This window comes from Prionailurus bengalensis, chromosome A3 (assembly GCF_016509475.1).
Source record: "Prionailurus bengalensis isolate Pbe53 chromosome A3, Fcat_Pben_1.1_paternal_pri, whole genome shotgun sequence".
NCBI classification, from domain to species: domain Eukaryota; kingdom Metazoa; phylum Chordata; class Mammalia; order Carnivora; family Felidae; genus Prionailurus; species Prionailurus bengalensis.
This window is the reverse complement of record NC_057354.1, coordinates 117,329,952-117,355,166: the sequence shown is the minus strand read 5'-3', so window position 1 is coordinate 117,355,166 and position 25,215 is coordinate 117,329,952. Positions and strand designations below refer to the sequence as shown.

Genomic DNA, 25,215 nt, shown 5'->3' with positions numbered 1-25,215 from the left:
GAACACCTTTCTGGTGCCAGAAATAATATTGACTCACCCTTCTTTTCCATTCTCTTTCTATCCCTCTGATTCTGTCAAGCAGAAAGTCTAAATTCGGTGCTGGTCTTTAGCATGCCTCGCAGACTTGGAATCTCCTTTTTAAACAAAGAGATCTTCTTTCCAGCTGGAGGCATCAGAAACTGGCTATAATTTGATAGCTGGAGTTTATATCATCCTTTTACTTTTCTTGCAAATATCCTATTCTATGACAAAATAATATTTGTTTACCAATTACAGCAGTGACATAAATCTCCCTTTAGAATAAACTTATTTAAGATTCAAAAAGTGGGTCAGCTTGAAGAAACATGCCATATGAATAAAATTATAGGTAATTAAGAGACATGACAAATAATCGTGAAAGTGGTAATTGAATGGTTGACACTCAGGAGATATTGATCTAGATAATCCACTCCATTCATTTTACAGACAACAGGACTGAGACCCAGAGACCCAAAGTCCCCTAAGTTGACTTTAGGTGATGGTGGCCCATAGGGACTAAGATTTTGGCTAATGACTCTTATCCAACACCAAAGCTGAGAGGAGAATCCAGTCTCTGAAAAGTCTCTGAAAAGAAGTAGCAAGGAAGTGAGGTGTGGCAGTGACAGCTCTGGGTTCAGAGCAGACCCTCTTGTCATGGCTCCGTGGGGGGACTGTGGGGGAAGGGGCCCAACCTCTGAGGCCTCAGTGCTGTGATTCAGGCATTGGACCAGATAGATGACTAAACTGCCCTCCTGTTCCACTGGGATTGTGTGATTCTGGCCCCGTCCCCAAGGAAGGAGAGCCTAGAAAACATGACCCGATTTTTAAACAACATCCCTGCTTTTCGGCAGTCCCTGCCAGTGTGGCCACATCTTGACCACGCGGGCCCCAGTTAGCTGCGTTGTCTCGTCTCCCTGCTTCCTCCTTTGGACCACTTCCCTGCCTGTGGGCAAGTTCGCAGAGGATGGAGAGTGGGGGGGAGGAGGACAGACTGATAACACAGGTTCCTGGGTGGGGATGAGGTTAGAGCACGACCAGTGTGAGTAGGGGCTCCCTCCTTGACAGATGTATGAGCCTCACCCAACCACAGATAGGGTAGGATTGGGGGTGAGTCACTGGCATGATGTGCTTTGTCACATGACATCAACAGCATATCACAGGCCAGTTTGTTCAGAGCCATCAGGTTGGCAGGGCCGGGACGGAAAAGGCCGACAAAAGGTAGAGTGCTGGGTGGTGTCCGTGGCCCCCCAGCGGTGAAGCACAGGCCCTGCCCTCTCGGCCCCCACCAGTCCCTTCTCTGAGCACACCTCGTGTGAGGGGGGCTTGGGACGCAGCCAGGCCTGGGTCCTCCTGCTGAAATGCTCCCTGTTCCTTCTCTTTTCTGTGAGTGCAGCCAACTCACTCCCTGCGGTGCTTGCCTTGGGGTCTCCCGAATGGGAAGAAGAGGAGGAGGGGATGGCTCTCAGAGCCTCTAAGGAGCTGAGGCCTTTCTCGAACCCTGAGCTGGGGCTGATGGATGCCCTCCAGTGCCTCGAGAGCAGCGACTGGTGAGGAGACGCCTTCTCCCCCTACTGCAAGGGGAGGGGTGGTGGCAGGGGCGCCCCTGGTCTGCAGGGCTCCTCCCTACCTGCCTGTGACGAGGTCTGGAACTCGCTTCTCAGGCAGATGAAGGAGAAGGGCCTGGTGAGCATTCAGCGCCTGGCGGCCTGTCATTCAGATGTCCTTGCTGGGAGGCTGCACGACGTGTCCTTGGCTGTGACGGGGGAGGTGAGGCCACCTAGACAGCTGGGCACTGTCCCCACCCTGCAGCCACTCCCCCTTCCCTGGTGCCCCTGTTCAGTGAGGGTCACATGGTAGCCACGGAGGGGCCGTGGCTCCCTCCCTGCTTATTTCTTAGCCCTCAGCCATGGAGGTGGGAGGTACCCGCCCATTTCTCAGAATGGAAAACTGGGGCCTGGGGTTTCCTTTGTTCTCATCGCTGGGTATTATAATAATCGGAATCCTGTATGCCCATTTGCCACAGCCCTGTGTTGTTCTCTGTACTCAGATGCCTGAGCAGGGTTGGAGTGTTCTGGGCTAAATCTCCATCTGCAGGGAAGTTGTAACACTTCCCAAGGACTTTCTCCCCTGGTACTGGTCCTGGGCCTAGGCTGGGCCTGGAGGAACAGTGGGGCTCCTTTTTGGGAATAGACTACTCCAGTGGTGAGGGCGGGGCAGCTTGTGAAGACCAAATTGAGCATTATTTGTAAAGGTACTTTGCTGACTAAGTGTTGCCCAAATTTCAGATGTTCAAATTTTAAATTACAGGTGGAATTAATAATTATGGTGATAACAATAACAGTGTTTTTTAAGAAAATAGGGCTGTTTTGTCCAGAGCTGCTGCAAGGTTTTTGTTTCCAGCCTGGCAAGGCCTAGGCCTGCAATGAGGGTGGAGGTGGTGGGAGAGGGTGGTGCCGTGCCCTATTCTTCGTATGTTTTGGAGCCCTTGGCAGAGTCCAGCGGTCCTGGAGGGTCCCTCTCCCATCTTTCTCCTAGGTCACCAACCTCCGCTCCAAAGTGTCACGCCTGGCCATCAGCACCCTGGGAGACCTCTTCCGGGCCTTGAAGAAGAACATGGACCAGGAGGCCGAGGAGATCACCCGCTGCCTGCTCCAGAAGATGGGGAATACCAGCGAGTTCATCCAGAGAGCGGCCAACCGGTCCTTGGGGGCCATGGTGGAGCATGTGACCCCTGCCCGCTCCCTGGGGGCCCTCACCTCAGCGGGCATCTAGTACGTGCTGGCTTGTTGTGGGAGGGGTGGGTTGGGAAGGTAAGGTGAGGGGAGAGGCCTGGGGATGGGAGGGGAGCAGGCAGATGGGACAGGTGCCTCACATATTTAGCTGGGGGAGGAAGACCCTGCTTCCTGGGGGGCTTCTCTCCCGCCCTTCCTGGGCCAGGCTGGGGATAATGAGGTGAGCTCAGGGCAGCCCTGGGCCTCGGCTGGAAGGGGAGAGCTGCTGTGTTCTGGGGAGATCATAGTGTCCGTGGTAATATCCTGGAGACAGGGCTGAGAGGCAGCCTGCAGCCTGTACCTCTCCCAGGGGAGGGGCGTTCTTTCTGATGAAATCCAGGCTATGAGGAGAGCAAGGCACAAAATGTTACTTCGGCTCACACCTCTTGGCATTTTCCTGGGCGGAGGAAGGTGCTTTCTACCATCGGAGGCTTTCTGCAGCCAGATTTGCTTTCACTTGTGGAACCAAAACTAAAGCAAAACCAAAACCATTTCCCAAAGCCTTTCTCTCAACCCCAGAGCTGGTCGCGACGCTCCTGCAGGAGACTTCTCAGATAGACCCCAGGCTGTGTTGTAGCAGCCATTGCCTTTGGTAATGGCACCAAAGCCCAGTACAGAGAGTAAGGGGCTCCAGAGCCGTGTCGCCTGCGTTCACATCCCAGATTGTTACTTAACTTCTCTGTGCCTTGGTTTCCTCATCTGTAAAATGGGGATAATAATGGTATATTCCTCATAAAACAGTGAGGAGTAGATGAATTGATTCATGAAGGAGCACTTAGAACAGTGCCTGCCTTTACTAGAACATTTATTGAGTGCCCACTGGGGCTGTTATTAACTTGGGAGAAATTAATTGTACTTTTTTCTGGATTCTTCCCTTAGCCACAGCTTCCTCACAGGCAAAATGATGGTAACAGTGGCTTATGGAGTTGAACTGATAATAGATGGAAGGTGTTCAGCAGGGTGCCTGGCTCAGTGCATGCACTAACTACAAATTGAACCACCCTATCATTGTCGCAGGAACCAGGGTCAGGTGTCCTCGGGGCTGCACACTTGAATTCCCAGGGATCTGGCTAAAATGCAGATTCTGATTCAGATGCTAATGGAGCTGGTCCTTGGATGATAATGAGTAGGGAGAACCCAGAAGACCCCTTTGTGTTACACTGGGATGGGACCCTGGGGGGAAATAGGGGTCAGTGCTGCCTAATGAACTGTGGACACACAGGCCCCGTTGGAAAAGGTGGGAAAGAAACAAGTGGCACCCTGATGGGCTTCTCTTGTAAGATTTCAGGTTCCTTCTGTTGTGGTTACCAAGTCACCCATTGATCCCCTGTCCCTCCCTCCTGTCTCAATTCATTTCAACAAACGTGCAGTAAGCTCCCACCACGTGTGGGCATGTGCCGGGCACCAGCAGGGCACAGAATTCCACTGAGAGGAAGCTTGGTGCCAGCTCCCTGGGAGCTCCTAGCCTGGTGGGAGAGCCACAGGGGTGTACCTGTACTTCCCAGGGGACAAGGGGATATTCTGCCTAGGGGGCTGGAGAGGGCAGAGATGGAGACGTTGATTGGGTAGGATCTTTCTAGGTGAAGAAAAGATGGGGAAGGCAAACATGGGCTCAGGAAGACACAGGGGTGGTGAGCCTTCAAAAGACACACCAGTCCAGCTCTCCCCTCCCCTCTGCTAGCCTCCAGCACCTTTGGCAGGGACTGTGGAACAGCATCAGGTGGCTTCAGGTGCTCCTTCTTCCTTCTGTTGTTGCCATTGTCATCCTGGGTTCTATTGTCAGGACGTGGCTGCTCTTTCCTTGAAGATTCCCTGTAGCCCGTAGGAGACAGATTTCAGAGCCCATCACAGCATGAAGCATGGGTGCACAGGTGTAGGTCCATGTGTGGCACTCTAGGGACCCCACATCCCATTCCTGTGTGAGCCCTTGACTGTGATTTTATTTCCTTTCAGCCACCGAAACCCCTTAGTCCGGAAATGCACTGCCGAGCACCTCTCAGCCGTCCTGGAGCAGATAGGCGCCGAGAAGCTTCTCTCAGGCACCAGGGACAGCACAGATATGCTGGTGCGCAACTTGGTGAGGCTGGCCCAGGACTCCAACCAGGACACCAGGTGATGCAGGGCCGGGGGCCTGGGGGCTGCTTACCTGGCCAGCCCAGGGCAGATAAGACAACCAGCCAGCCCTGAAGGTCCTGGCCCCCCATAGCTCAGCTTCCCTGGGGTCGGATAGACTGAAGCTGTTTGCTTTCCTCAGGGCTGCTGTCTGTCTCTGTGCACAGGCATAGCCAGGCCTGTAGGAGGGTCCACACTCCCTGCCTCCGGTTCTCTCTCTCTCCTGCTGCCCTCCCTCCCCATCCTGACCCACCCCAGTTCCACTCTCAAAGACCACTGTTTATTCCTTCCAAAGATAGTGAACAGATCATTTTTCATTATTAGGAATAGGGCAATGAATAAGAAAAATTAGGCCTCTGCTGTCCTGGATCTCACCCCTAGTCTGGGTAGGCAGAAAAAAAAGAAATTATTATGATTCTTCTAGATATGGATAAAGGATACAGAGGAAAAACGCCACGATGTAATGGAGAATGGGGTGGCAGCTACTTTGATTACAAGTCTGGGGAGATCTTTCTGAAGGGTGACATTTGAGTTGAGAACGGGTGGGCCAGCAGTAGCTAGCTCTTTGGGGGTCTGGGGTGCGAGTGTCCCAGGCAAAGGAAATGGTAGAGGCCCCGTGTTGGAGGAAGAAGAAGGCTGGGCTGCAGGGTGCCTGGTGAGCGGGGGGGGGGGGGCAGTGGGTGGGAGATGAGGCGGACAGGACAGGGCCAGGCCTGGCAGCGCCCCACGTGCCACGGCCAGGAGCTGGGATTTGGGCTGGTGTGTGACCGGAGGCCACCGGAGGATTTTTAGTAGGAGTGTGAGGAGATAATTCGATGGTGTTGAACAGGAGAATGACAGAACCTGATTCACTGTCTTGGAGAGCTAGGGTTAGGGTCCAGTTAATCACACTCCTTTGTTCCTGGGTCTGGTCAGCAGATCTGGAGACCACACCAGCTCGGGGACTGCTCCACAGCCGTGTTCTGTGGTGTGCACCAGCCGGTGCCTTCACACCAGCAGTCCACGGGTGGGCCCTCCCCACTGCGACAGTGCCCCGCATCACATGCACACATGGCTCCCTGATGGAGCAGAGAGATGCTGGGAATGTGCCGTGGGGGCAGGACTGTGGTCAGGGGCATGTGTCCCCTGGTGCAGTCCGAGCACTACAGGGCACCTGGGAGCACACTGTGCCCCTCTGCCCCCCACCCATGGCGCCAGTGCCCACGTCCTCGCGACCTTGCATTATCTGGATTTCTAATTTTCATTGATCTGATGGGTAAAAATAACAGCTCATTATTGTGTCAGAGTCTCCTCCCCCACCCCGATTACTAGGGTTTATGTTTCTTTATAGGCTCACTGCCCTTTTGATTTTTAAAAATAGTCTTTCTGGCGGCTCATTGGAGGATTGCTAGGAGAGAGGGAGCAGGATGGACGAGGGGCACTGGACAGAGGGCTGCTCCCCAGTCCCTGACAGGGGTGCTGTAGGCTAGCAGAGGGTGGGGAGAGCTGGACTGGGGTGTCTTTTGAAGGCAGGGCCAACAGGATGTGGGTGGTGAGGCTTTCAAAGAGAAATCAAAGATGATGCTTGGGTTTTTCAGCTGAACAGCTGGGTAAGTGTTAGTGCCAGTCACTGAAATGAGGATTATTGGTGGGGAGCCAGAAGGTTTTGTAGATTTGTTTTTGGTTGTTGGTGGGGGGATGGAAATCAAGATCTAATATCTCTCCAGCTCGAATGTCCCTCTCCTTTCTGACCTCTCTTCCATTGCAGGAATCGACCACACTCCATTTTCCTTCTTGGCTCCTATGCCTCCCGGTGTCTGTGGCCCTGCACTCCCGGGTTCCGCTCTCCCTCTGTGGCCCCCTCTCTGCCTGCCTGCCACAGCAGTGTCTTCATTCTTGTCCCCCACTTACAACTCTCCCCGACCACTGTCACCATTTCCGTGGCTCCAGCCCGAGCAACTCTGATGCTTCCTAGGGTCTCCCTTCCCTGAGCATCAGTGCTTTACCTCTATCTCCAGAGGGCCTGTCACCAGATGTCCCACTGTTATCCTTGGGGCAGAGTGTCCCTCAATGAACCCATTGCCTTCTCCCCAAGCCTTTCTCTGGCTGTGTTCCCTGTATTGTTTTTTTAAAAAAATATAATTTATTGTCAAATTGGCTAACATACAGTATATACAGTGTGCTCCTGGTTTTGGGGGTAAATTCCCATGATTCATTACTTACATACGACACCCAGTGCTCATCCCAACAAGTGCCCTCCTCAATGCCCACCACCCATTTCCCCCTCTTCCCCACCCTCCCCCCATCAACCCTTAGTTGGTTCTCTGTATTTAAGAATCTCTTATGGTTTGCCTCCCTCCCTCTCTGTTTGTAACTATTCTATTGTTAAAAGTCACTATTATTTACTGAGTCACTGAAGATGCAAAATGGAGACCTTCCTACTTTATTGATTCTAAAACACACAGTTTCCCCCACATTTTAGTATCTTACAATCAGAGGCGTCTCACCGTTGCTGTTGGCCAGGCAGCAATTTTGATTTGGGTTTTACTATCTGCACATTTACAAACTTGGGTCGTTATTGCTCATAGCATAAACCCTTGAATTACAGTTTGCCTTGTAGGAAGTAAACTATGAGGCTTTCTCTGCTTGTTAGCCTTTTATATTTATTTTAAGAAGTCACCGTGGATGCTCTGTGGGGACTTGTTGAGTTTAATTGCTCTCTAAAATGTCTTGGAAATATTACACTCTTATTCGGCATTGAAATGAAAAGTTATAGTGTATGAGAAAAGGTATGGAAATAGAGATATGGGAGGGACATAAATTAGATATTAATGCAAACAGTCATCATGGAAGGAATAACCAAATTCCACATTTTCTTACAAGGCCACCACAAACCAAGTAGTTTACCCAACCTAAGGAGGGAAGGGCACTACCTAAAAGTAACGTTAACTCCGTTTCTGAGATAATACAGAGAAGGGTTGCCTTCCGACATGGGGCAGTGTCATAGAAGGCAGTGGAAATTGCCAGTGTTTTCTGTTTCTGTTTTTCCTTAGTGGAAAATAAGTCAATGGTGCATTTTATGATCAGTGGAGTCTTAGGTTGAGTGAAATACGAGAACGTAAGATGCTTTGAGCTCCACCTCCAATCAGCTCCCACACCCTGAAGTTTCAACTTTCTCGGCACGTCCTGAATCTGACCACCCCTCCTTACTCCCACTCTACCGCCTTATTTCAGGACTTCATCATCTCTCGCCCGGACTATTATGGTGGTCTCTTAGCAGGTCCCCTGCCCCCCTCCCCCCTGCCTTGTCCACAGAGACGCATCCTCCACACTGCTGCCAGAGACATATCGACTTCAGTGCAATTCTGATCATTCTTCAGCTTCCCACTACACACAGGTTAAAGCCCAACTCCTTCATGTTTTGAGAAATTGGGTCGTGCCTTCTCTGTATTCTATCCCGCATCTAGGTCTTGCCTGCTGTTTTCCAACCACAAGCCTGCTGACGTGTCAGACCGTATAATGGATCCTAGAATGACGCCCCTCCACCACCCTCTTACCCCCTAATCCGTCTCACTCTTGAACTCCTACTCATCTTTTGTGTCCCAATCTAAGGGTCACCTCTTCTATGAAGTCTTCCTTGATTCCCCACCCCCTCCACCCAGCACTATTCACCAGGTAGAGCTGACCACTTCCTCCCATACTGCCCCACTGCACCCTTCCTCAGATTTCTAGATGCCCCATACTAGAAAAAGTTAAGTGCGTTTCAGTATAGTCATCCAAAGGAATATTATGAATGCACTAAAAAGGATGACATGGGAAGATGATTAATGATAAAGTGAAAAAAACCAGAGGCAAGTTGTATATACATTCTGATAGCAAAGAAAATGTATACGCATCAAAAAGACTACATGGAAATATGTAAAAATTTAATAGTAGTTTTCTCTTGGTAATGGGGCTTTGGGTGATGTTTATTCTTGTATGAATCTAGTTTTTAACTGCTCAATTAGTGATTCCTGTCTTCATGAGAAAAAGTATTAAAAACTCTGTTATTGGGGCGCCTGGGTGGTGCAGTCGGTTAAGCGTCCGACTTCAGCCAGGTCACGATCTCGCGGTCCGTGAGTTCGAGCCCCGCGTCAGGCTCTGGGCTGATGGCTCGGAGCCTGGAGCCTGTTTCCGATTCTGTGTCTCCCTCTCTCTCTGCCCCTCCCCCGTTCATGCTCTGTCTCTCTCTGGCCCAAAAATAAATAAACGTTGAAAAAAAAATTAAAAAAAAAAACAACTCTGTTACTACAATTAGAAAACTTATGTAAATCTGTAAAGCAGATTTATGATGCATTTCTATGGCTATTTTTTCATCCCTTTCTTTCTCCTGTGGCAGGTTTTATGGCCGGAAGATGGTGAATATCTTGATGTCGAACACGAAGTTTGATGCATTTCTGAAGCAGAGCCTCCCGTCCCACGACCTGCGGAAGGTCATGGCTGCCATTAAGCAGCGGGTGAGTCGGGGGCATGAGCAGGTCAGGGTGGAGATCAGAGCTGGGCTGGTCAGGGGAGTGTGCACTCCAGAGGCTTCCATTTCACTCACAACCCCTGCCTGGTGGGATAAATGTGATTTCCTTGCTCTGTGCTCGGACCTGGTTGTGCTCCTCTCTGCCTGTGTCCCTTGAGTTGCTGGGCGTCCCCACTGTCTCCTGTTAAGTGAGGATCTTGACCCCTGCCCTGACTACCAGGGCTCCAGAAGGCTCAGCTGTTCCCTCCGAAGCTCTGCCAGGTGGAAGGGGTTATTCCTTTCCTTATGATGTAGCCTGGAGTGGCCGGCAGTTCCCCCAGAGGGCCACCCCTTTGGTTCATGTTCTGTGTGCATTTTTCAAGGGAATAGAAGACAGTGATGGACTTCCATCTGCCAAGGGCCGCAAGGTGTCAAGGAGTCTGGTGCTGTGTGAGAACGGGCTGCCCGGCAAGGATGGGTATGGCTGCGCCTGTCTCCCTGCAGCTTTCATTGAAGGCTGACGACACAGACGTCCTGCTTGCCCTGGGCCAGGGGTGGCTCTGGGAGTCTGTGTGGATCTGGGCTACGGTGGAGACCTAGTTGGGTCTGCAGCACTCATGGGTGAATTTATAGGAGGTGTTCCCCCACCCAAATCTCAGGGAGACCACATCATGGGACCAGAAGCACTTGCCAGTAGAAGTTGGCTACTGCAGTCTTGCCGAGTGGGGTGCAGTTCCGCTCGTACAGGCAGGGCATGTTGCTGGCCAGGCCCTCTGTGGGCACTCAGCATTTCTCTACCCGCTTAGAGCAGCACACCCTTTTGCCATCAGGGTGCCCAGCCTGGGACAAATTTAGAGGCAGAGCTGGGAGGAAGGTAGATGAGAGGGAATGGGCGGAGAGGCTGGAGGGTGGGTAGGTGCTGGGAGGAGTCGAAACCAAGCAGAAACCTCCCGATACTGATGTGTCTGAAACTCAAACTTCTTCTGTGGTGTCGGGGAGGGATCATATCTGAACTCCTTAGCAGGTGCCCAGGAAAGTCTCTGTCACCTCTTTAAGATTAGCTTCCTGCTCTCTCCTACACACAGTCTCTCAGCCAGACCGGAGCAGCTCATGTTCCCTGCCCATCCCCCTTCCCCACCATCCTATCTCCTACTGAGCCTTTCTTTGCTTATGCTGAGCCACCTGCATCTAGAACATGCCTGTTTATTCTGCAAGACTCCACAAGATTCGGATCACTGTCACCGTCTCCCCGAGGCTCTCTCTGTGCCCTCTGTTCTTCAGTACTCTGTCAGCCGGTTGACCTACCTGTCTCCCATTGGTCTGTGAGCTCCTTAAGGCAAAGGGCGTGTCTTTCACGTCCCTCTTCTCCGTGGCCAGTACAGCTCCTGGCACTCAGTGGGCAAACAGTGTGGAGTGTAGGACTGAATGACAGAATGGATGGTGTTGGGCTCTTTCAGAGGGGACTTGGGTGCAGGGCATGAGCTCAGAGAGCCGGGTTCTGAGCTGGGGTGGGGGATAGGAGTCCTGTTTGGAACTGCTCTCATACTGGCTGCACTGGATCAGGGGATACTATAGCTATGTGCCCCCACAATGATAGAACAGGGAGTCTTAACATTTCCTTGGTCACTGGAGAAGGGCAGGGCCTAGGCAACCAGGGCTCAGGACACAGTCAGCTGGCAAGACCTTTCCTCACTCCTACATTAAATGTGCAGTCATTCTTTCGTGGACTCCCACTTCTCGCTCTGATACCCATCCCCCATTCTTCACATGTTTTCTGAAAAGAGAAAAAAAGGCAGGAAGAGAGAGCCCTGTCCCCTGATGAAAGGATGGGGCTCTAGGCAACCCGATTGTTGTCCCCTGAGGAAAAGGCATTTCCAGAGTTCTGGGGCCAGCGTCCTCAAGCAGCGGGTGGAAAGCTGGGGGTGGACTAAGCTGCAGGTGACACTCCTGTCTCAGTTCCACCTGTCTGGAAGGGGCATGGGACAAGAGGTGCATCCATCTTATCTGGAAGGGGCATGGGACAAGAGGTGCATCCATCTTCTGGGGCTTGCCCAGGTCAGAAGTTCCTTCTGTGTAGGCTCAGTTCCAATGGCCCTCGGCTGGCAGGGCTACGGCCCTCCATGCACAGTGGCCCGGAGGTGGTGGAATGGCTTCGGGAGCTGACGCGACTGCTGGAGGCCAGAGAATACCAGTCTCGGATGGAGGGCGTGGGGCGGCTCCTGGAGCGCTGCAAGGCTGAGCCAGAGCTCATCACCGCCAACCTGGTCCAGGTGAGCGCTGCCCCTTCCCTGCTGTCTCACCTGGCTGTCCCCTGTGGGTACAAATTCAATTTGGAAAACTCAGGACAGGGTTTGACATTGTGCCAGACCCCTCAGGGTAAAGGGAGCCCGAAAAGTACCTGCTATCCAGTTGCCTTGGTAACGCTGTGGGACTGCCTGGAAGTAGCCAAGGGGGCAAGGGCATCACCTCTTGCCAGGCCCCTTGGGACCACCCAGAGATGTCCTGGCATCTCTCATCCCTCTAGCAGGTTTATAGCGGGGTGGCGGGGGGGAAGCTAGAGGTAGAGGATGCCACGGCTGAAGGCTGCTCCTGGTCTAGCCAGGCACATGATGTTTGGGGGCAGAGTATGTGTTGGCCAGGGGACTGGCCATGATGGCTGGACAGGTGGGTTAGGAGCAAGCACAGGCCTTTCACAGGCTGGAAACAGGGGCAGATGTTTGCTTCTTCCAGGACTGAGGCTGCTGATAGTCAAGCCATGTAGCAGAGTACTTAGGGCACAGGCTTGAAGTCAGCAGCCTCGCTGTGTGATCTGGGGAAAGTCAGTGAACCTTTTTCTGCCTCAGTTTTTGTTTTGTTTTTAATAGTAAACTGAGGATGGGAACGCATGCCTCATCGGTTTGGATCGTTTCGTGAGAGTGCAGGGTACCTAACGGGATGCTCTAGATGCTTTGACGCAATGAGTGCTCAATATACAGTTGTTCTTCCCCTCTTCCCCTCTTTCCCTTTTGAGGAAGTAAGCTCCTCGTCACTGAGAATGTTCTGGTGCAGTTTGGATGACCAGGAAGGCAGGAGGAATCCCTGCCAAGGGTAGTTGGTTGGGTTGTGGGCCTCCTGCCCAGCCTGGGTTCCCATGGGCTCTTGGTTTCTGTTTCCTCAATAGGTCTTTGATGCTTTCACCCCAAGGCTTCAGGACTCCAACAAGAAAGTGAACCAGTGGGCCCTGGAGTCCCTTGCCAAGATGATCCCCCTCCTCAAAGCAAGCTTAAACCCTATGCTGCTCTCCATCATCATCGCTGTTGCAGACAACCTCAACTCCAAGAACTCGGGGATTTATACCGCCGCCACGGCTGCGCTGGACGCCATGATTGAGAACCTGGGTAAGCCTCCTGCCACAGCCCTGCTTGGCTCCATTATGCAGTGGGCTCGCTCCCTGAGCCCTCCCCGGGGTGGGCTCACCCTTCCTGCGGGGAATCAGCAGAGTGCTAACAGACACTGGGGCTTTCAGGCCAAATGTTTCCCCGGAGGCTATAGAGGACGGGGGTGGACAGCCCAGGACGTGGTTGGCAGGCTTTTCCATGTCACAGCCACCTGAGGGTCCTTGATGGTAGGAGTGGAAGAGATGTGGAGATGATCTAGTCTTGCCTCCTCATAGTACATGTGACAGAAATGACTCAGCCAGGGTCACACAGTACTGAAGTGATTGAGCCAACAGGGCATGGAAGGAAAAATAGGTCAGGGTTATCAGGAAGAAGCTGGAAACAGTGTAGAGATGGTAACAGTGGGTGTGGCTTGTATGAGGACCAGGCCGGATGGCGGTGAGAGAGCAGAGCAAGTCTGCTGGGGAGGACAAAGTAGATGGGTGAGTGGACCCAGGTAGGCCACCTTGATTGTCTGATACAGGAGTCAGGCTGGGATCCCACTGGCTTTTGAGCATGGGATGGACAAGCATTGCCTTTGAGAAAGACTGTTCGGGGCCAGGGCTCAGGGAAGGAGGAATTTGGGATAAGGGGTGGAGGGTGAAGGGGGAGTGGAGGTGGGGGGTGGGATGAAAAGGAAAAGGGGGGGGGCAATGGGAGAGACATCAGGGAAGGCAAGAGCTCCTTAAGTCCTATGTGGTTCGCACTAACACATCTTGGTTCTCCAACATCGGGTGGAATTTGGGGCACATCTGCTTCTGTTCTCCATGCCTTTTGTAGATGATTAGAAGGTGATATTTGGTGTATCTAAGACGCAGACTGAAGTGCAGGTGTGTGTGTGATGTAGCACATGAGTACAGTCATGTCCAGACCAGAGGAACCAAGGGTTTTCAAACCACTCTTGACTCTATGTGACCAAGCTTATGCTCGGAGAACCACATTTTTGGCCTTGTTGGCTGTATGTCCCGATGAGCACAGAGCAATGTCCTGCCCTGAGAACCCGCAGAGCATCCCCGTGGTGAGGCTGGAAACACCGAAAGGCACCCCTCCCCTCCTGGTGCCCACACCCTATGGGAGCCCAGCTCCCTGGGGCTGGACAGCAGCTGTGTCCTTGGCTGGAGCTTCCAGAAGCAGTTTCAGTTACAAATCAAAGGCCTGGTCAGGCCCTTCTCTGCCTCTTCAGTTCATAAATACTGTCAATTTCCTCTCTTCATCTCAAAGGGAATTTATGATTTGCTGAGTTTGTTGCTGTAAAACAAACAATATAAATCCAGCTTTAAATTACGGCTAGTTCACAGCGCTGCTCTGGGTAAGTGAGATTGCTGTTGCCAATAACCACGGCTCTTGGTAAATCACTGCGGGCCCTGGATTTATTGGGAAAACCTGCACCAAGCAAAATAGGCTTTGGCTATTTGAAGAGGCTAAGCACCCTTGTCTGTGGAGAGGAGCTTTAACACTTTCCTCTCCAGGTGTTATTGTCTCCACTTTCTGTCCTTGGGCCATCCTCCTGGAGCACGCTGGAGCTTTGGAACTCTGGGCTGCAGGATGTGGTGTCACATTGTCACAAGGCTCAGGCCTTCTCTACCTGAGGCCCTCCTCTACCCACTTGGGTGGGACACCCTGGAAAGGGGCTGGGAGACGGCTGCTTTTGTGATCTGCCCACACCCTGAGGCAGGCTGCAGCTTCCAGGAAAGATGCCTATAGTTGTCCTTTCCTCCTGGGACAGGGTCTCCTTGGAAATGGCTGATGATAACCCCCCTCCCCTGCCCCGTCCCATCAGTGAAAGGACCTGATGGGAGGAGAACAGAGGCAGGCATGAAGGGCACTATTTTCCTCTTTAATCCTTAGGTCAGTGTTAGGCTGGAATGGAATGTCGTTGGCCTCAGGGAGTTGGATGGAGTCCAGTAAATCCCTGGCAAAAAGCTTCTGTGGGGCCCAAAGGGGGAAGCACAGGGTCTTGGCTCCCGGTCAGTTTGAGCAGGTGCAGCAGCGGCTCTCGGGGCCATGTGGCTTTGCTGTGAGCCATACTCACAGCCCAATGAAGAGTCTTGGTTTTGGAGGTGTTTTTAACTAGCTGATTTCTATATCCAGAAAGGGCAGAAGTGGATGGGTTTAGATTGCCAGTAAGAATTCACCCCTGCCAGGCAGTACCTAGGGTAGAATCAAGCTCTCTCTGGGAATGGTTCTCATCTGTCTAGAATGGGCTGAGTCTGGCCTGCAGAGGGAAAAATGGATGCAAATAATTAAACTTCCCACTGTCCCAGGGGATTGGGTGGTAGACATAGAGACTGGGGCAGGAGTGGCAGAAGAGAAGGGGTGTAAATCTTCTCTTCCCATGTCACCCAGGTGGAGCCTGGTGGCTCCGATAGACTCTTAGCATCTCAGGGTCCCTTCTGGAAGTAGCTTGGAGCCCTTTGAGCAGAGGGAGCTTTTTTCCCAAGGCTGGTGTCACCCCCCCTCCCCCAAGGGATTCTTGGCTCCAGGCTGGAGAGGAACAGCCAAATGCTGTGGAGTACTTAAATGTGTAGAATCACAAAGAAATGACTCAGCAGGTTGTGGTTATTTTCCCCCTGATCAACAGGGGGCCAGGAGAACAAGAACACAGTCGGGTAGTCTGCCTTCTGGCACAAAGTCCAGATGACACAGCCAAACTGGGAGGTTGGCCTTCTTAGGCAACCTTTTAAGGTCCCTCTTGATTCTGGAATTCAGTGATAAGTTGACTCAACAGTCACCACATCTCTTCCGGTTCCTTGGTTTTCCCGTGGGTGTATGGGGCAGGTGGTGTGGTGGTCCACAGAGCAGGTGGGGATTTCTGCCCATGTCCCCTTTTTTTTGGGGGGGGGGTGAGGAAGGAGACATGTGGGCACCTTGCTTTCTGACCTCTGCCCTTTGTTACTGCTGGAAGGAGCTTGGGGTGGCATCCTTTCTACTCTGTGCCAGGACCTTCTGATTTCAGGGGAGTTATTCTGGGGATCAGGGCAGTTCCTGGGCTGGCTGGCTGGTTCTGTCTTTGGGCCCTGTGACTGGGCTAGCTACAGAAGAAACTTCACTAATTAAAACATCAGGCTGCTGACAGCCACCCCCCTCCCAGTCAGACTGAGCATCAAAAGGAGGTCTGTTGATTAGCGTGGCCCCAGGCCAGTGCTGGAGAGTGCAGATAAGCTGGGAATGGGCAGCCTCAGATCTACTTTTTTGATTTTGCTCTGACTCTGAATTCTTTACCTTATATAATCATATGACCAACATGGTATTGTTAAAGGAATTTAGAAACTCATCCATGGTGCCCCTCTAATATACCAACTGCTTAAAAATCTGTTCTATTTCCTGTCTGCCTGTGTACAGATTTCCCTTGTTAGAGATTGTAAGGTAAACACGATTTAGACTTTGCTTCTTTAACTATCCAGTATTCCATGCTATCATGCAGTGTTCCTACTTAAAAATAAGAAGTTTAGGGGCGCCTGGATGGCGCAGTTGGTTAAGCGTCCGACTTCAGCCAGGTCACGATCTCACGGTCCGTGAGTTCGAGCCCCGCGTCGGGCTCTGGGCTGATGGCTCAGAGCCTGGAGCCTGTTTCCGATTCTGTGTCTCCCTCTCTCTCTGCCCCTCTCCCGTTCATGCTCTGTCTCTCTCTGTCCCAAAAATAAATAAACGTTGAAAAAAAAAATAAAAAAAAAAATAAGAAGTTTACTTTCCATCACGTAAAAGTCATACTTATTAATTATTGAGAAAATGGAAAATATAAAGCATTTGAAAGGAAAAAACCCTTCACCTTTAGTCTCAATTTCTCAGAAGAGACAGTTATTTAAAAAAAAAAGTTTAAATTTTATTTTGGGGGCGGAGGGCAGAGAGAGAGGGAGAGAGAATCCCAAGCAGGCTCCACACTGTCAGCACAGGGCCTGACACGGGGCCTGACGCAGGGCTCAAGCTCATGGTTTGTGACATCCTAACCTGAGCTGAAATCAAGAGTCGGATGCTTAATTGACTGAACCATCCTAGGCACCCCTGGAAGAGACCATTATTAACATTTGGCTTTTTTCATTTTAGATTTTTTTCCTGTGCAGAGTCACGTGCATGACTCTTGTGCAGAGTCACGATCATATTACACATTTAAATTTGCATCCAGCTTAAAAAAAAAAAAAGAAGCAGAGCGTGAGCATTTGCATATGATTACACACTGGAGTCACTTTTAACAGGTCTGTCACATGCTGGACCACGTCTTGTGTTTTTCTGTTTAAATGGATCATTCCCACTTTTGCTGCAATGAACGCACCTAGCTTGGGTGACTGTGTGGCATGTCACGATTCATGGAGTCCTGTGCTTATTGTTGGGAGTCCAGTTTGACTCCAGTTTCTTTGCTGTCACTGTCTATGCTACCATACTTTTTGTGCTTTAAAAAAAGTTCTCTGGCTCCCCAGTAGCCTGAGGAGGATGTGGCCTGGTGCGCTTAGGGCTTAGCTGCATGGGACAGGTGCAAGGCCCCGGAGACCTCCGCCCCCTTGCAGGGAGGGAAGGCGAGGCCCAGGGAGGACGGGGATGTGGCCTGCCAGCCTGTAGCTGTTTTCCCTACGCTGCATGGCTCTGTTTGCTCTTCGTCCAGGCAGTGCCAAGGCCAGCTGTGGCAGCTGTGGCTCCCTTGTGGTGCAGAACAGGAGCCTGTGAAGAGCTCCGGCTAATGGAACATGGATTTTTTTTAAGGGTTTGGAAGTTAGATTCCAGCCTCTTAATGGTCTCTCCACCATTCAGATTGCTGGGCTTTTGGAACATTCTCAGGTAATAAGAGTAACACTAGCAGTAATAGCTGATACTTACATAGTAATTATATGCCCAGGGCAATATCCTAAATATCATAACACGACAGCGGCTCTAAGAGGAAGATGTTATCCTCCTTTTATAGATGAATAAACTGAAGTGTAGGAGGTTTTGTCCAGTGTTAATATAGAGAAACGTGGAAGAGCCAGGATTCGGTCCAGGCGACCTGAACCCAGAGCTCACACCCTTCACCATATATTTTCCTGCCTCTCAATAAACCTGGGTGGTGAGCCATCACTACAAAAGCAGACAGAGGAAGAGAGGCCATCTACTCGGGGTGTGGTGCTCTGGGGTTTATAAACCAGTTCGGGCATGCTTAATGTCTCTGCTTGAACACTTTCTGTGGTCCTAGAGCATTTATTGAGCACCTGTTGTGTGCCAGGCACATGGGAGCATTATCTGTCACAGATGTCTGTCGGATGTGCATTTTCTAGTATCCCCCGAGTTCTTTACCTGTCTCTGGCTCTGGGAGGCCATGTCAGCCACCAGGAGCGGGGAGGTCTGGCTGTGTCCAGAAAATGTCCTGAACTGAGTTTTGTTGGGGGAGAGCAAGGAGGCAGAAGTCCTTGTCCTTGGAGGTGAGCTCATGGTTAAAGGTGGGGGTGGGACAAATAGAAGCACCTGGAAAAAACAATGCAGATGACATTGATATAAAAAACCTATGCTTACACGACTACAGATTGACCAAGTGGCCCTGAGACTGCTTCTCGCTAACTGCAATGTTCTAGAGGTTGGCATCTCTTTTATTTCCCAGAACAAATGATTTTAAAGACTCTTGCCTTATGGATGGAGCTTTTGCAAGCAGCAGGGATATGCGTGATGTTCATGTGTACATCTCCTCCTCTGTACCCCTTCCAGCTCTCAGGAGGGGAGCTAGGAAATGGGAATGAGCTCTTAGCTAGAATTGTCGCCTGACGGGAAAAGCGAAGCTGTGCACATCCAGGGGGATGCTGAGGTATTTAAGGAACTCAGGGAAGGTGGAGCTTGTCTGGAAAGACTTCCTGCGGTGGGTCTCTAATCTCTGTCCCCTGCTAAGAGAAATCTGGCACCTTGAGTGGGTCAGCCCCTAGGATCCCAGGACCTACTTTCTGGGGGCACCTGTGGTGACACCCACACAGACCTCTGTGACAGGTGTAGGCGGGCCCTGCAGCCACACCCCCGAAGAGCGTGTTTTGTTGTTTGCACTCCCTCCCATGGGGTTATCCTGGGACTGCCGTGGTTGCACACTGTTGGGAGCTGGGCATATGGGAGCGATGTTAGCAAGCCTTTCTCAGGTGAAGGGCTACTTTCCTCACCCTGTGCGTCTTTGTGAGGAGTGCAGGACTTCAAATTTTAATAGTGTGAGAAACCAGGAGACATCAGCCAGAATGGGGAAGAATGAGCAGTGTCTACATTCAGCACCTGTGGGATCTTTAGAAATACGTTCAAAGAATGCCAGAGGGCTTCTTTATCCCAAAGCAGCCCCCCTGCAGCTGCCTGTGCTTTCACCAGCAGTGGTTCATTCTAATAAACACTCTTTCAACGGCCAGACGGGGAAGTACCCAGTCCTCAGTCCCCACCATGAGTGTGGCTGGGTAGCAGCGAGAGCTGGTTCCGGGGGCTGGGTGTGGGGTGCTGGGATGATTCAAAAAAAAGAAAAAAAAGGTTAAAAAAACCCCTCTTTCCCCTAAACCTCCTGAAAAGGAGGTTGGGGCATGTGGAGGATAAACTCTGCTGTCTGTACAAGGATGCCGTCTGGGCCTGGGTCTCACACAGGGACGTTATAGATAAACTATTGAGAGCTAATACATGCCCCGCCCCCTGCCGGTCCTCACACATTCCCTCCTCTGACCCAACCAGAGTAAGCCAGATGCTTCTGCTGATGATGGGGTGACCAACATCCTGGTTTGCCCGGGACTGGGGCAACGCTCTTTTGCCCCCAAACTCAATTTTAAGGAAGCACAGATAATAGGAACCGTATCTGTGGGAGTCCATGAAGCCTCTTTGGGAGCCAGCATAACTAACTATGCCAGGTCGTTCACTCTTCCCCGGACACTCCGTTGCGACTTGGACATTTAACTCAGCTCCCCAACGGGCCTCTTTCCCTAGGTAGGTGTTGCAGGGACCTGGACCTGAACAGCCCTGAACTAGCCACAGCTTCACGGCCACTGGCCCTCTCCTTCTCTTTCAGACAAGCTTTGCCTCCTACAAGCGTTTGCTGGGCAGGTGCGCTTCCTGAGTGGCCGTGCAGTGCTTGATGTCACAGAACGTCTGTCCGGTGAGCGTCCCCAAAGCTCCTCACCCTAGCCTTCCAGTCCATCTCTGTTCTTCTCTCCCGGCATGTAGAACCACCCACTATCTTAGACCCCCAAATAATCAAATAATCCTCGCAGATCTTTAAAAAAAACTTGATAATCTGCTTTTTAGAAATAATTCCCACCTTATCCAAAGGTAATCTTCATTTTTGACCACAATGGGGCAGGTTTGTACATAAACAAAATAGCTTTTAAGAAACTATTTTGGGGGCACCTGGGTGGCTCGGTTGGTTAAGCATCTGACTTCGGCTCAGGTCATGATCTCACAGCTTGTGGGTTCAAGCCCTGCATCGGGGTCTGTGCTGACAGCTCGGAGCCTGGAGCCTGCTTCAGATTCTGTTTCCCTCTCCCTCTGCCCCTCCCCCACTCTCACCCTGTCTCTCTCAAAAATAAACGTTAAAAAGATTAAAAAAGAAAAGAAAATATTATGCATTTCTTCTTTGCAAACAGGACATCCACTAAGCCATAGGGTACCTTTGTGTGAATCAGAGAAAAACAAAAAACAAAAAAACCACCTCTTCTGGGTAGACCTTGCCTCCCAGCTACATGGCTTGGTCAGCGGCAACACTGTTGTAAGAATTAGCGTTGTCTCTTTTTGGGTAGCACAGGCTGGAAAGCAGAGCACAGGCTGGATTTCAACCCTCCTTGATGCCTGCGCCAGGTGCCCGGGGGCTGCACTATGTGGGATTTGGGGCCTTGGCAGGTGTCTGCTCTGCTGTGTTCAAGCTTTGGCCGAGGAGAGCTTTGCTCCCAGGCGGTGTCTTCTTTGAGTCTGCCGTCTCCAGTGATTCCGTTCCAGGTCTGAAACCTCCAGTGACGTGGGAGGAGGCAGCACGGGGAGGACCTAGGCTTTGTGGTTGTACCGACCTGTTTGCCACGTGCCGATTCTGCTCTTGGGCAGGTTATTTAACTTGGTTTTATAATCTTCCGTGCTTACCAAAAGCCTCTCCTTACCTTCTTGGGAAGGAGGCGGGAGGGCTCTGTTCTCCAGACCTCTGAGTGCCCAACCTCTACAATGCAGACAGGCTGTGCTACCCCCGTGCTTGAGTCGTTGTGTGGGTTGTCTTCAGGACAGTGTCGAGGCTCCCTGGAGTGGTCTTCCAGGCTCTCGCCTCCCCCTCCCCCAGTTACACGCACTGGATCATCGAATCCTCCTAACAACCTCGTAAAGAGGCTGTGGGTGCCATGATTATCCCTTTTGTAGAAGAAAGGAAAGTGGAGCTCGGAAAGGTTAAGTGCCCAAGGTCCCTTGGCGAGCAATTTGGGCTTTGTCCCCAGGAGCCTGGCCACAGAGCCTCTGTGCTGTGCTGTCTCTCCCTGAGTGCCCTCCCTGAGTGGCACCAGCATGCCACCGGCCTTGCTGGGGCTGATCTCCCATCCTCTGCCCTATCCTGCCCACATGCGGCTCCCGTTCTGCAGAGAGAGCCCTTCTCCACCCTTCTTCCTCCACCTGGGTGGTGCTGGCCTGGTTCTGGCATCAACTTCTGTGTCCCCTTCCTCCCTACCCCCCTGCTTGAGTTTCGTGAGCCTCTCAGGAGCATGTCCCCCCCCTCCACCCCCCACCCCGTGCCAGCCTCAGTCCGCACTGGGGGTGCTCAGCACACATTGCCTGGCTGAGGATGTCATTCAACTCCTCCACAGCCCTGTCCTGCTCTTGGCCTTGCCTCTGTGCCCTGGTTCAGCCCTTTTAGTGTCCCTGGAGTGGACCCTTGGCTTCCACCCAGGTGATAGGCCTTCTCCAAGCAAAGTAGGGCCGGGGGCTAAATGCAGCCACGGTGTCATGTTGCTGGTGCCCAGGAGCCCCCTAACTGAGACCACCTGGGTGCCAGACAAGAAACCCTTTTCTGTTGCTCAACATCAACATTCTCTGGGTGAAACCCTTACCTGTCCTTGTATGAGTGATATATGGGCCCTGGAGGTGGATGGCTACCTCACTTTAGATCCTCCATTTAACTGTAAATATTTTCCATCTGTCTCCAAGAGACCTCAAAAGCAAGAGTTTCTACCTAGCTCTCCCGTTAAGTCGGGCCCAGCCAGGAACAGAGAAGAAAATTTCAATTGGCACAAGGTGTGGACTAATAATAGCACAGCTTAACAGGAGTAAATCTTTTGCTAATTACTTCAGCTGCCTTTTAAGCTCAAAATTTAGTGGGGTTTTCTTCCCCGTGATGACTCCCAGAAGGGCCATCGCTGCCTCTGCCCACTTGAGAGGCCCACCACCATCAGCCAGGTGACCTCCACCTTCTGTGCCCGGGGAACGTGGGCCTGACTGCAGAAGTGAGCTTCCTGGGCCCAGCTGTGAAGGCCTCGCTGCTGGGAGGGAGAGGGGTCAGGTGTGAGTACAGCCTGCTGGGGGCCACGGCCAAGTGACACGGGGCAGGTTAGGGGCAGGTGAGCCCCTCACCCTTGGGTGGGCACAGGGGAGCCCTACCTGCACCTGGTTCTTGGGATAGCTGTCTCCTCAGTTTGCTTGTGAGATCCTGTGGAGGTCTAAAAAAGACTCTGAGTTATACTTGTTCAGTATAACTTGCCTCCCCCCACCTTAGGGCTGCCCCCGTGGCTTTCCTGTTAACTGTGGCCTCCTTCTCAGTCTATCTCTGGCTTCGAGGGCTGTCTCCAGCTCCATCCTCTCTGCCCCACTTTATGAGGCTGCTCACCCCCAACGTGGCTGGCTTGACTCACTGGTGCCATCCTGCCTTGCCTGGAATGAGGACTGCCTTTCTTTCTGAGGGCTCTGTGACCTTGGGGAGCCCCTGAGAGGTCCCACAGTATGGGGTGCAGGAGCCCTGGGGGTGTGGCCTGAAAGCCAACGTACACACTCCATGGGAAATGGCATGGCTCAAGTGCCAGGCCGAGCTGAGGGGGTCAGCTCATCCTCTCTGGTCCCCTGTTGTCCGAGGCTTGCTCCGGAGTCAGAGGGGCCCCGTGGGAAATATCCTGGGGGTCGGATGATGTTAAGCTGGTGAAGGAAGGACAAACTGAGGTTTCACTAAAAATGAAACAAAACACACCAGCCTCTGAACTGAAGAACTCCAGGAGGATGGGGACAGTGGGGCGTGAAGAGCATGAGCCGTGGAGTTGAGGCGGGCTTGGCCTTTGCCCTCCGCCTTTGTTAGCCACGTGGCCTTGGGCAGGTTCCTTGACCCCTGAGTGTTGGCTTCCTCCTCTGCAGGATGGGCTGGTGTCCTGCCTCTTGAGGTGCTGTGAGGACAATGGAGTCATGCTGCAAAGCTCTGACCCCCAGACTCAGGACTGAGGCAGTGTTAGGTTCCTGGGTGTGTGCTGGGCCAGGGAACCTTCCAGTTGCTTTGCTCCATAAATAAGTAAAGTGCTTCTCTCGGCGTTGTTTGCCCTCACCAGCCCTTCTCCTCGGCAGGATGACAGGCGGACCGCGCTGTGTAGAGCAAGCATTGTTAGCACCGATGCACTCAGGGTAATGGTGGCCGTGGCTGACGGCTGGAGCAGTGGCTCTGAAGTGAGTTGGGGTAGCTCTTGAGGTGGTCTCGACCCCGGCATTTACTGTGACAGAGGGCTTGCTGGCAGGGGTAGCCTGCTTCTTGGATTTCTGGGGATTAAAAAGGGTAGAGAGGCTGGGATAACCCGATTTCAGGGGTTCGTCACTGAATCATGGGTCTGTGCAGAGCTTGATGGTTGAAAAGCACGTTCAGGCCTCCTGGATTACTGCTGGTCTTGTTGTGAGGTTTGGTGTCCAGACACTGGGGAGGCCACACTGGGCTTATCTCCTGCTGCCTGTTTCATTTTTCAGAATGCTTCATTTGAGAGAGTGTTGGTTTTCCTCCCTGGTACAAGTTTTTGTTCGTGTGAAGTCACATAGGTGGGAATGTGGATTAAAGTAACACTAGTCCTAGCTACTTTTTGTCACCTGCCTACCTACCTGGGCACCTCACGTACATGTATTATCTAAGCTCTAACAGTCCTAAGAGTTTGGTTCAGGATGATTATCCTTAGATTAGGGAACAGCCTCAGAACGGTTAGGTGGCTTTCTCAAGTCATACAGCTAGTAAATAGCAGAGGCAGTTTCGCAGTCCGGCCCTGTCTGCCTCTTTCCTCTCCCCTGGGCTGCAGGGACCAGTGACGACTGTCATGGGCTCTGAGCACTTTTGTTTTTACATACTCATTCTTCCATTAAAAAAAAAAAAAAGTTAAAAATTTTATATTACAACTGATTGGTATAAACATGAATATAAATCAGGCTGGATATCTTCATATTTTTTTTTCTCTGGATTTTAAAGAAATAAGAACATTTCCAGGACCCCTCCACGTGTCCCGAGCCCTAGGTCGTGTGTCTGATGGACTAGTTGGCCCTTCTGGGCTGCCTGCCCTTTGGGGGATAGAACTGGTGTCCCAAGAGAGGGCAGGGAAACAGAGAGAGAGAGAGAGAGCAAGCCTGCCTTGAGTAACTCTCCCTCTTTTCTGCCCAACAGTGCTGGTGGCCTCTGTTTACCCCCAGAAGCCCCAGGCCGTGGAGCGTCAGGTCCTTCCGGTCCTCTGGTATTTCCTGAACAACATGACGGGGAACGGTGTCCTGCCTGGGCATGGCAGGAACGTCCGCGTGGCGGTGTGCCGGCTGTCTAGGGGCCTCCAGGAACAGATGGGCTCCCGGCTGCGGCACCTGGCTGCTGGCCAGCCAAAGCAAGTCCTCAAAATGCTCCAGGAACTCTTAGACACAGAATCCCGGTGAGGCAGCCCCAGCCAACGTCACCGACAGAGGGGTGGCATCTGACAGCAAGACAACTGGCAGCTCGTGCCCCTTTCACCTGGGTTACAGACGGATCTGAAATGGGCAGTCATTATTTTTTATCTTACTTGATTTTTATGATGGAACAGTCTCCCGGCCGGACTTTCTCTTAGAGTTCCAGATGCACATAGTATATTTTGAAGTAGGAATAAAGGAATTATTTATTTTTCTAAGGCTTTATTATCGTGTGCTTTTTTAACCTCAGGGAATTTTTCAATAACTAGGCTTGTGACAAAGAAAACAAGACAACAGCAAAATCAGCTGCAGATGACATCGAAACGAAGAGATGGGGAAAAAAAGGGTAGCACAGACCCCTGTGCTGCAGACCCTTTTGGCCACGGCCCCCTATCTGTGACAGACTGGACAAGCCCTCCTGAACCCAGAGACCCTGAGTTGGCCATTTAAACCCAGTCCGTTTGTTATAAGCCTGATTTGAGGTGAGTAGGGCAAACATCTCCAGGGTCATCCTGATCCTGTGGGAGGCTTCCTTTTTTTTTTTTTCTTTTTTTAAGTTTATTTGAGAGAGAGAGAGAGAAAGTGTATAAGTGGGGGAGGGGCAGAGAGAGAG

At 51.8% G+C, this 25,215-nt stretch overlaps 1 protein-coding gene across 2 annotated transcripts in view; it reads left to right on the top strand.

Annotated features, from left to right (window-relative positions):
* The window catches only part of TOGARAM2 (TOG array regulator of axonemal microtubules 2), a 38,108-nt gene extending 13,281 nt beyond the window's left edge, over positions 1–24,827 (top strand). The window contains exons 8-17 of one of the 2 annotated variants that reach the window (XR_006301079.1): positions 1,412–1,565; positions 1,680–1,785; positions 2,554–2,789; positions 4,743–4,901; positions 9,259–9,376; positions 9,753–9,847; positions 11,447–11,639; positions 12,553–12,746; positions 19,765–19,851; positions 24,334–24,361. Coding sequence is in view for 1 of the 2 variants with exons in the window: in XM_043604227.1 (XP_043460162.1) it covers positions 1,412–1,565; positions 1,680–1,785; positions 2,554–2,789; positions 4,743–4,901; positions 9,259–9,376; positions 9,753–9,847; positions 11,447–11,639; positions 12,530–12,746; positions 19,765–19,851; positions 24,334–24,590 (1,622 nt within the window). In the remaining variant the exon portion in view is untranslated. Of the gene's footprint in view, positions 1–1,411; positions 1,566–1,679; positions 1,786–2,553; positions 2,790–4,742; positions 4,902–9,258; positions 9,377–9,752; positions 9,848–11,446; positions 11,640–12,529; positions 12,747–19,764; positions 19,852–24,333 lie in introns of both variants that reach the window. The other variant, XM_043604227.1, reaches the window with a different exon arrangement.
* The last annotated feature ends 388 nt before the right edge of the window (positions 24,828–25,215 follow it).